We start from the raw sequence: 10,491 nt of genomic DNA, 5'->3' as shown, positions 1-10,491 counted from the left end.
CTGGTCCAGGTGAGAACATGATAAGCACACAAACACAGTCACGCGCACAAACTCAAGCAGCTCTCAGTGTGTGAGCACTGTCGACTATGAGCAGCACAGTCTGCTTTGCTCTTCAGTTTCCACAGTAAAGTCTTATTCCTAACTGTGAGAATGTCAGTGAGGGTAAACACAGCTGATCTACAAACACTTTCACACAGATGTTTGCAGTTGCATTGATTCCAGCTCTGAATAAAGACAAAGTAATCTCATCGCAGAACAGATTAATGGAATCCAATTCGATGAGTAAAGAAAGTCATATTCAACACAAAACTGTGCATCTATATGTCTCTTCTCCGTGCCAGCTTATTGAAAGATCAGATTTATGTCAAAGCTTTGAGAAGACAAGGCTAGGCAGCTTGAATTTGTGCAGAATGAATACTGAAATAAGTAATGAAGTATTTCTGACCTGAAATGTGGGTCTTCAGAGGAGGTGAATTAGTGAAGTTCTTAGGCAGAATTGTACTGGGCGCTTTTAAACTCTTTTTAAATCCGGGTGTGAGATTATTTAAAGGGATAGTTCACCCAAAAATTATAATTCTGTCATCATTTACTCACCCTAATGGCGTTCCATACTAGTAAGACTTTCGTTCATCTTCGAAACACAAATTAAGATATTTTAACGAAATCCATATGACTCGAGGGGTTTAGTCCAATTTTTCTGAAGACTTGATTGCTTAATATGATGAACAGATTGAATTTAGGCTTTTATTCACATATGAACATTCATCAACTCACACATCAGTTGTGGTAAATGGAAGCTCAAGCATGTTTGCTTGACGTGCGAGAACCAATGAGGTTCATTCTCGTGTTACGCAGCACTTTTGAGCTTCAGCAAGAACCAATGAGGTTTGTTCTCGTGTTACGCAGCACGTTTGAGCTTCAGCAAGAACCAATGAGGTTTGTTCTCGTGTTACGCAGCACGTTTGAGCTTCAGCAAGAATCAATGAGGCTCATTCTCGTGTGTCAAGCAGGTTCGGTTGAGCTTTTGTTTATGTTTGCTGATCATATGTGCATAAAAGTCTAAATTCAATCTGTTCATTATAGAAAACAATCAGAGTCTCTTCAGAAGTCTCTTCAGAGTATTTAGACTAAACCGCTCAATTCATATGAATTGAACTTTTTGAAGCGTCGAAAGTGTCAGTTGCGTAGCTGTCAATGGAGGGACAGAAAGCTCTCAGATTTAATCAAAAAGATCTTCATTTGTGTTCTGAAGATGACCAAAAGTCTTACTGGTTTGGAACTACATGAGGGTGAGTAATTAATAACATTTTCTTTTCATTTTTGGGTGAACTATCCCTTTAATCAACCTTCTAAATCATTAAGTATAAATTACAATCAAGTCACTGTTTTCTTTTTAAAACAAGATATATTGTTTTTAGTCTTTATTAATGGATTATCTTGCAATAGAAACATTAATTTCAGAAAACTGCAAAACAGGTCAATACTATATGATAAATACATTTTTACACACTTTTTGATCTTGCATCAGTTCTCTAGAACTTTGCAAATTATCCTGTCATTGCAAGTACAATCTAAATCTATGTGAAATAAATCAACAAGCGGTATGACAGTAATTCAACCTCAGAGATTTAAGTAACATTAAAGAAAGCACACGTCAGAAACACTGGAGCATTGCCGGTCCTGGAGAGCCAAAGTCCTGTAGAGTTTTGCTCCAACCCTGATAAAAGCTCACCTGCCTGTTGCTTTCTAGTAACTTCAGACATTGATAAGCTTGTTCAGGTGTGTTTGATAAGGGTTAAAGCTAAACTCTGCAGGACTGTGGCTCTCTAGGACCGAAGTTCGCCACCCCTGGGCAAGACGGGGAAAAAAAATACAGATATGCACAGCATTAAAAAAATTCAATAATAAATAATCAGCATAAGAATCTCAACCCTTTTTATGTGTATCAACAAAAATATTTTTGTACCTCTTTAACTTGTTTCCAACTAAATTTTGTCGTTTTTGTTGAATTATTCCAGACAGCAATGCAAAATGACATGCAGATAAACCCTTAGTTAGGGTCAGTAGTAGAGACGGGTTAGCATATCAGACTACTGCTATCAGTTAAACATGACAGTTACTCTATAGTGACACAAAATCTGTTTGGCATCATAACACATTCAATTGAGTCTTATAGAGCGTCAATATTTCTGTCTCTGAACAACGAACGAAAGATAAGTTGTGAGAAGATAGAAAACTTTTTTTTTTTTTTTTCAGTTCTGACTGGCAACCAAACCTAGTTAAAACAGAACTTTAGTAGTAACTACACCAGGAGTTAATGTACATATTCGTCATCACTGAGATCTGAGTCGTCGGCATCAACTTCCCCTTCAATCACAGATTTCTTCCCTTTACAGCACGAAACAACCAAACCAATGAGAAAGACCTGCAACACAACAACAGATGCATTGAGACACACTACTCTCAGGATATCAATACTTGTAGTGATGTGTTCACTAATTTCTTACAGTTCTAATAACATAGCAAGTCATTTTTAAAAAGGAATTTTTTTGCAAATTCATGAACTTACCAAAAGGAAAGCCCAGTTGCCAAAATAGTAGATGGTGCTGAAGAACCAAAACTTGTGCAGGAACAGGTATGATCTTGTTACTGTGCACTGGTCTGCAAAACAAAAGGTGAAGAAAACTCTCCTTTAATTTAAGATGTTAGAAAATATTTCTATTTCAAATAAATCCTGATTCTATTTTTCAAAGTCCTGGTTTAAACCAAAATATTAAGCAGCACAACGGTTTTAAACATTGATAATAATAAGAAATGTTTCTTGAGCAGCAAATCATCATATTAGAAAGATTTCTAAAGGATCATATTACACTGAAGACTGGAGTAATGCTGCTGAATATTCAGCTTTGCCATTACAGTAATAAATGACATTTTAAAACATTAAAATAGTATTCTCGTCCCTAGATACAGCTGAGGTCCCTGCTTTAATGTAAGTCTAAAAGGAATAAGCAAACACTAATGTGTTTGCAGAATCTGAAGGTCAGTAGGTTAGTCTTTACCCCGCCATCATGCAGAGCAAGGGAAAGTAATCACACATGCGCGACGATACGTGTTCTCATCAAAGGGCATGACACAGTAATTGCCGACACACACGCTTTGCAGGTTTGTGCTAACAACACGCCGCCTTTCAATTAAATGCACGAGAGAACCTAGAGCCGCCTCAAGCTAACCTGTCACACTGACCAGACACTGACATGTCAATGAAGAGGAAACCAGTGAAAACAATAACAAACATCAGGATTAAAAAGACAAACAAATATTTAGGTGGTACTTGGCAACCCAAAATAGCCAACATTTTGACAAATCCGGAGAAAAGAAAAATGTGTATTAGTAAAATTTCCAATAAATAAGCCTCATAGTCTGAAGGAGAAAAAAATCAAATTGCGATATTTCTGATAAAAACTGTGATTGAGATTTAAAATGCGATAAAACAAATTCCAGGTTTGCATTCGGCGGATTATGAGCTGCTCACATGTAAAAACACATTGCAACGCTTCACTCTAAAACACGCAGCGCAGTAAAATTAGTTTAATTAAATCGATTTCATATATTGAGATAGGATAATCGCACAAAGCCATATTGCCATTTCAGTTTTATTTCGATTAATCATGCAGCCCTACAAATAAATGTATTTTTTTTCCCCAATGTCTAAGTATTAGGTCTTCTATACTGTATATATATATATATATATATATATATATGTATATATATATATATATATATATATATATATATATATATATATATATATATATATATATATATATATATATATATATATACATATATATATATATATACATATATATATATATACATATATATTATATATATATATATATTTATATATGTATGTATGTATGTATTGTAGTAAGAAGCTTCAGTATTTTGAACTGAATTAAGTATTATTTAAAATACCCTTTGAAAAAATATATTTCAAAGCAGATTTATCATGTGATACCTGAACAAAACCAAGAATAATAAAACTGAAAAAAAGTGAATAATGGATTTAATGTGCTTTAAAACCAATTAATCAACACCATCCGCCACATTAGCGCTGTTATCACAATAACATTATCAGTCCATTTTGATAATTATCATGATAAATGTCAAATCTTTCTTTTAAAATCAGTTTAAAGGCAGATTTTTGCTTCTGAGTGAAAGTTGTAGAAACCATATGGTTAATTGTGGTTTTAAACTACTCTTCTTTTTTTTTTTGTCAGAAAAGGAAACAAAAACTTGCCAAACAGGTTTCATAAATCTGAGGTAGAATATACAAAACATTTATAATGATCAAATATTTATATACATCAAAATATGCATGAGAAATCCTTTTCCATTTTTTTTTTGCTAAACAAATTAAATATATTAATAGAACATTTTATTTCTTAAGTTTCTGCATGTCTACAGATGTTATTATTTCAAATCATAAAATAGGTTTATGTTGCCTGAGTTTGATGGCATGTATCTTTGGCACAGTTTGTAGTGCAGGCTGCAATATTAAAACTATTACATATTTTGTCTCTTAGAAACATATTTGACAGTAACTTGAATTGACAGTAGCAGTAGCATGAGATGGGACGTAGATGTAACACCACTAATGTCATGGTAAAATGTAACTATATGGTTTCTTTCTATGGTATTTGTTATGAAAAACAGTTGCCTAAATATATGACACAAATACTGTTAATACATTCCATTACTCCTTTAATACATCTACTACAGTAACAATACAATAAAATTCGATATGAACATCCCACACTTCTGCCACAATACCATGGTGCAGTTACAGTAAATCTGTGGTTAATGATGGTGATTTGTAGATTGAAAAGCCTCCAAACTGAATGGTTCATTGCATAGTGTTTCTCGTGTGAGTGCTGTTGAAAATATCCGCACTGTTTTATCTGGCTTTAGACTATAAAACTTAAAGACGTGTGTTCTTCAGTGAATTCAAGCACTGGATCTCACAGTGCTGTTTATTGGTCGTGTAACCGAGCGTAAATGCATCTGCTCTAAAAAGCTCGCGCTTATTAATGACGTGGTTCAAACGAGTAGCGCGGTTTCATTCCGCTTTTGGTGCAAAAACATTATATCAAACTTTTGTTATCATTTTATCTGGGAAAATTACATTGTGATAATTATAGTTAACTTTTTTTATAACCACATGTGGTTTAGTTTAAGGTTAATATGTCTGTTGGTCTTATGTTTGTACTACACAATGAAGTGGGCAGCAAGATAGCTAATGTGAGATGTTCCTGTATGAAGAAGTTCATCTGGGCTCACGGATCAAACAGAGCGAGTGTCACTACAGCAGGAGGGTTGTAATCAGCTCAATCTGTCGAGGTGCTTGTGAAGAAGCGGCCCTACAGAGTGGAGTCTACAGAGGGAAGGGAGGAGAAGTAGAGAGAAAGATCTGATAGTGTTTATGCAGATAATTAGCAGCTCCAGGCATGCAACAGGAGGTTGGTTGAGGCATGAAAACCTGCTTAAAAGAGAGAAGTGAAGGAAAACCCGAGCGGCACCAGAGGTCACTGAACTCTCTCTGTGTTATACATCCTATCATCTCATGCACATGCAGTCAAAGGCTCCATTTGCACTCGGCATTAACCTCGGTCCCAAGTGATCCCATCACAAGTAGTCAGCCAGAACCAGGATTGCTGCTCAAATCTAGTATTAACATCAGAGAGTATGGACACTTCTAAATGTTCCATCAGATGGAAGCTTCCTTTAAAAAAAAACCCTAGGGGTAGTTTAGTACCTCCAAATGTGGTTTGAGTGATGTGATAATTTAATATTTCAGGATTGTGTGTCAAATTCATGTCATTTTTAAACAGAAAAGTAAAGTTAGTAAAGATAGACTTGTTTGTTTTGAAAACTTTAAAAAAGTCTAGACAGACAGATAGATGAACGATAGATAGATGGATAGATAGATGGATAGATAGATGGATAGATAGATGGATAGATAGATGGATAGATAGATGGATAGATAGATGGATAGATAGATGGATAGATAGATAGATAGATAGATAGATAGATAGATAGATAGATAGATAGATAGATAGATAGATAGATAGATAGATAGATAGATAGATAGATAGATAGATAGATAGATAGATAGAGACAAACAGACAGATAGACAGACGAACAATAGATAGATTTAGACAGACAGACAGAGAGATAGAACCAGTCCTCTAGTTCTGGCTCAGTAGAAACTGGACCTGTTTGAGAGCAGGCACCATCCTCCCCTCCTGCACTTTTCCTGCCATCTGCAGCTCAGCAGATGCTCACCTGAGTTACGGGGCAGATGGTTCTCAACAGTGCTCTGGCTAAACATATCATCGTGTACACACTGACCCGGTTCACCTTCAGATCGCAGTCACTGCTGACGGAGAACGCCTGCCAAAGACCACAGCCATTCAGACCCACAGTCTGCTCACTCGCTCGGTATGTGTGGCATGGGCCTTTTGAGCACTGACTGTTAAAGGGGTAGTTCACCCATATATAGAAAATTATTGTCATCGTTTACTCACCCTCATGTTTTCCTAATCAGAAAACTAGATCAAGAAAATATGATCATATAACACCGATTTTATCATCCCTACATTGGTTACCTATAAAGTCCCGTATTAATTACAAGGTATTGCTACTGACTTATAAAGCCCTAAACGGCTTAGCTCCAGTCTATTTAACCGATCTTCTATCGCCCTATAATCCATCGCGCTCTTTAAGATCAATAAATTCGAGGCTTTTGGTCATACCTAGGATATCCAGATCCACCAAAGGAGGGAGAGCATTTTCACATTTAGCACCAAAACTCTGGAATAGTCTTCCGGATACTGTTCGTTGCTCAGACTCACTCTCCCAGTTTAAAACTAGATTAAAGACGCATCTCTTCAGCCAGGCATTCATATAATACTTTTAATCCTACAGTTAAATCCGACCTCTAGTTCATAAACGCCAGAGGAGAACTGGCCCCCGACTGAGCCCGGGTTCTCCCAAGGTTTTTTTTTTTCTCCATTAGGTCACCTGATGGAGTTTTTCGGTTCCTTGCCACTGTTGCCTTTGGCTTGCTCAGTTGGGGATATTTGGGGATATTTAATTGAATTAATCAATCAACGATACTATTGATCAGCATTACCGAACGTAGACGTTCCACTAGAAACAAACATTGATGTATTGTTCTAATTTATTACTGTGAAGCTGCTTTGATACAACCTGTGTTGTGAAAAGCGCTATATAAATAAACTTGACTTGACTTGACTTGACTTAATCTGTATGCTGCTATTTTGTTTGTGGAATACAAAAGTAAAAATGTATGAAAAATCTGAATTTATAAATTTATGAGGTAATATTCACAGGTAAGGAATACATAGTCCGAGTCATTGACCAGACAATGAGTGTGAGACAATGAGCACAGGTGTGTGCTTATATGCCAGAGGTGATGAGTGTACTGATGAGGTGCAGGTGAGGAACAGGTGGGATGCTGGGAAATCTAGTGTGCTAAGGTGACTGCCGGATATGGGATGCTCGTGACAAAGACCACTAGAAATAGAAATACTGTAGAATACTATAAAAGTAGTCCATACTGCACTTAAGTCTTAGTCTTCTAAAGCCATACAATAGCTTTGAGTGAGAAGCAGATGAAAATTAAACTTCTTAATTAAATATAATAAATGTAAAACAGAACAAATAAGACTGGCCTATATGCACTACTGTTCAATACTTTGGGGTCGGTATGATTTTTTTGTTTTGTTTTTGAAAGTCTCTTATGCTCATCAAGGCTGCTTTTCTTTTCAAAAATACTCGGTTTATTGAAATACCATTACAATTTAAAATAATTGATTTCTGTTTTAATATAATTTAAAAAGTAATTTATTCCTGAGATGGCAAAGCTGTATTTTCAGCATCATTTCTCCAGTCTTCAGTGTCACATGATCCTTCAGAAATCATTCTAATATGCTGATTTGCTGCTCAAGAAACAGTTTTTATTATTATTATTAAAGTTGAAACCAGTTTGTCTGCTTCATATTTTTGTGGAAACGTGATACATTTTTATTTCCAGGATACTTTGATGAATAGAAAGTTCAAAAGCAGTCTATATAACTGTATATCTATAATATCTATCTATATAAACAGCATTTACTTTTGTAACATTGTCTTTAATGTTCTTTTGATCAATTTAATGCATCCTTGCTGAATAAAAGTATTTAAAAAAAAGAAAAGAAAAATCTCACTGACCCTAAACTTTTTAATAGTAGTGTATATAATAATACCAAGCGGCAACCTCCCCGTCTCTCTCTTGAAACCAACACGGAAGTGAGTTAAACTGCAATTCGTTGACTGGCCGCTTGAGGCTGTTGTCAGAAGTGAGTCAAATCTGTATCTCCCCCATGTTAAAATGCCAAATTTTACAGCAGAAAAAAAACGTGTTTAAAGCCTGGTGTCTGTATGTGGATTTGGTCTATACAGCTAATTTTGCCCTTCATAACAACTGTGAGGGGGGTGAATTATTTTATAACTCGTCCGTTTAGTTGATTAATATTTAAATTTAAGGGTGTGGCCAAGCCACTTGAGTGACAGATGGATTGCTGCTGACAGTGCTAGCCGTTTGTCTGCTGTTACTAGCCGTCACTTCACCTCAGCAAATGTTAGCTGCTGAACTTGCCATCTCTGCAGTGTTTGCGCTTTTTTTCGGGATTATTATTTCATACAATTTAATACTTGGGTAACGTTACAAAGCCCACGTCTTTGGATTCCGTCGTTATCGTTCGAGAGAACAACCAGCGCTGTATTTCAGTTGTTTTCCTCTGTGAACATGCACTAATGGATGTCTGACAATTTCGTTGCTTTTTGGGGTTTTCAAATTTAAAACGTCAATAAATGCTCGTTCGTTCTGCTCCCATAGAACAGATGGATTATAATATGCTTATGTAAGTTACCGAAGTCAGATGAAATCATGCGGGCGTCTGCGCTTTCTCCGTCCGTGAATGAGCGCGGATTTTCACGCGCATTTACTTGCACTTCAAAGGCAATATATCTATGGTTTAACGGTTAAACCATAACCCATTTGAGAGACGTCCAACATCAGAATTTAAAATGGACTGAATAAGCTCTCTACGAACTTGAGCGATGCCGCGCTGACGGACCATGAAAGAGTGACGGACATGTATGCACATAAATCACTGTCACACACAAACACTCTCGAAGTAATACACAGTCTCACTTGTAGCCATGTCTTTTAACTATTATAATATTTCGAAGGGCAAAAATAGGAACGTTTAATTGGCTTTACATCATCAGCTAACTCGATCACGTCGAGCTAGGTGATTTCAGATAGCCAGGCTCCTAAGCTCCACTCACGCCCCGCCTGTTTGTCTATTTTCTATTATCCGGGAGTGACGCAAGGCCAAGATGGCGACGGCCGGCTCCGCCCACTTTAGGCTTCAAAAATGCTCTTCAGAAACCTACGGGTGACGTCACGGACACTACGTCCATATTTTTTTACAGTCTATGAATAATACGTATTAAAAAATGTCATCAATAAACGTCATTAGTGTCTAAATGGCATTGGTAACACGCCAATTTTGGATACAGCTGCATGATTATGAGTGAAAAATGACTTCAATTTTGTTCTTTTACTCACATAAAGTTATTGTATGACTTCAAAAAAAGACTTTGGGATGACCGCATTTGGACCTCTTTGTACTGTCATTGTAGAGACGGTAATGGCTAGAACTGTTAAACAATTCTTCACGATTTTCTCCTTTCTGAGAAAATGAGAAAGGTTTGGAACAAGATGAGTGTGAGTTCATAATAACAGTTTTCATTTCTGAGGGAATTATCCCATTAACAGAGGGAAGTGACTGAAAAGAAGCCCGTGTCAGAGCGTGAGTTCAGTGTGTGGTCAGTACAGCGGAGCAGCCCTCTCTGAAAGCATGCATTATTAATGATGACTCATTTGTTTCTGTGTATACACTGAAAAAGAACAGGATGGAAATAGAGGAAAAGTGCTCTAAAGTGCTCTCTCCCTATGAGAAGAACATTCTCTCAACCTCTCAGTTTGTTTGGGGATTTTTGATTGTTTTTGCCCTTTCTCTACAATGTTTTCTGAAAGCACTCTGCACATTTCACTACATACCCGAGTTTTCCGGGACTGCTGAACCTCTGGCCATTGCTCTCGATGGAAAGCTGCCTGGCTCAACTCAATCTGAGTGAACCACAGAGATGGGTCTTGAAAACACCCTTATCCTCACCCTATCCTGTCTTGAGGTCTGATATTATATATTATGATATTACCCTATATTGTCTTGAGGGTCTCTTAGATACCACCTACAGCAAACACAACCTTCTGCCTTCTGGTTCCCGATGATGATGAACCCACTGTTGGTTATAAAAAGCTTCATTACGAATGCAGTACTCAATCAAAATCTG

General features: G+C 36.7%; 1 protein-coding gene across 1 annotated transcript in view; it reads right to left on the bottom strand.

Moving 5' to 3' along the window:
• Nucleotides 1–1,322: 1,322 nt before the first annotated feature.
• lmbrd1 (LMBR1 domain containing 1) overlaps nt 1,323–10,491 on the bottom strand; it is a 95,302-nt gene continuing 86,133 nt past the window's right edge. The window contains exons 15-16 of the mRNA XM_081351304.1: nt 2,570–2,661; nt 1,323–2,425 (exon numbers count right to left, since the gene is read on the bottom strand). Of these exons, the coding sequence (XP_081207430.1) occupies nt 2,315–2,425; nt 2,570–2,661 (203 nt within the window). The 3' untranslated portion in view covers nt 1,323–2,314. The remainder of the gene's footprint in view (nt 2,426–2,569; nt 2,662–10,491) is intronic.

This window comes from Scardinius erythrophthalmus (genome assembly GCF_964197995.2).
Source record: "Scardinius erythrophthalmus genome assembly, chromosome: 21".
NCBI classification, from domain to species: Eukaryota; Metazoa; Chordata; class Actinopteri; order Cypriniformes; family Leuciscidae; genus Scardinius; species Scardinius erythrophthalmus.
The sequence above is the reverse complement of the archived record's forward strand: the minus strand, read 5'-3'. Positions and strand labels throughout refer to the sequence as shown.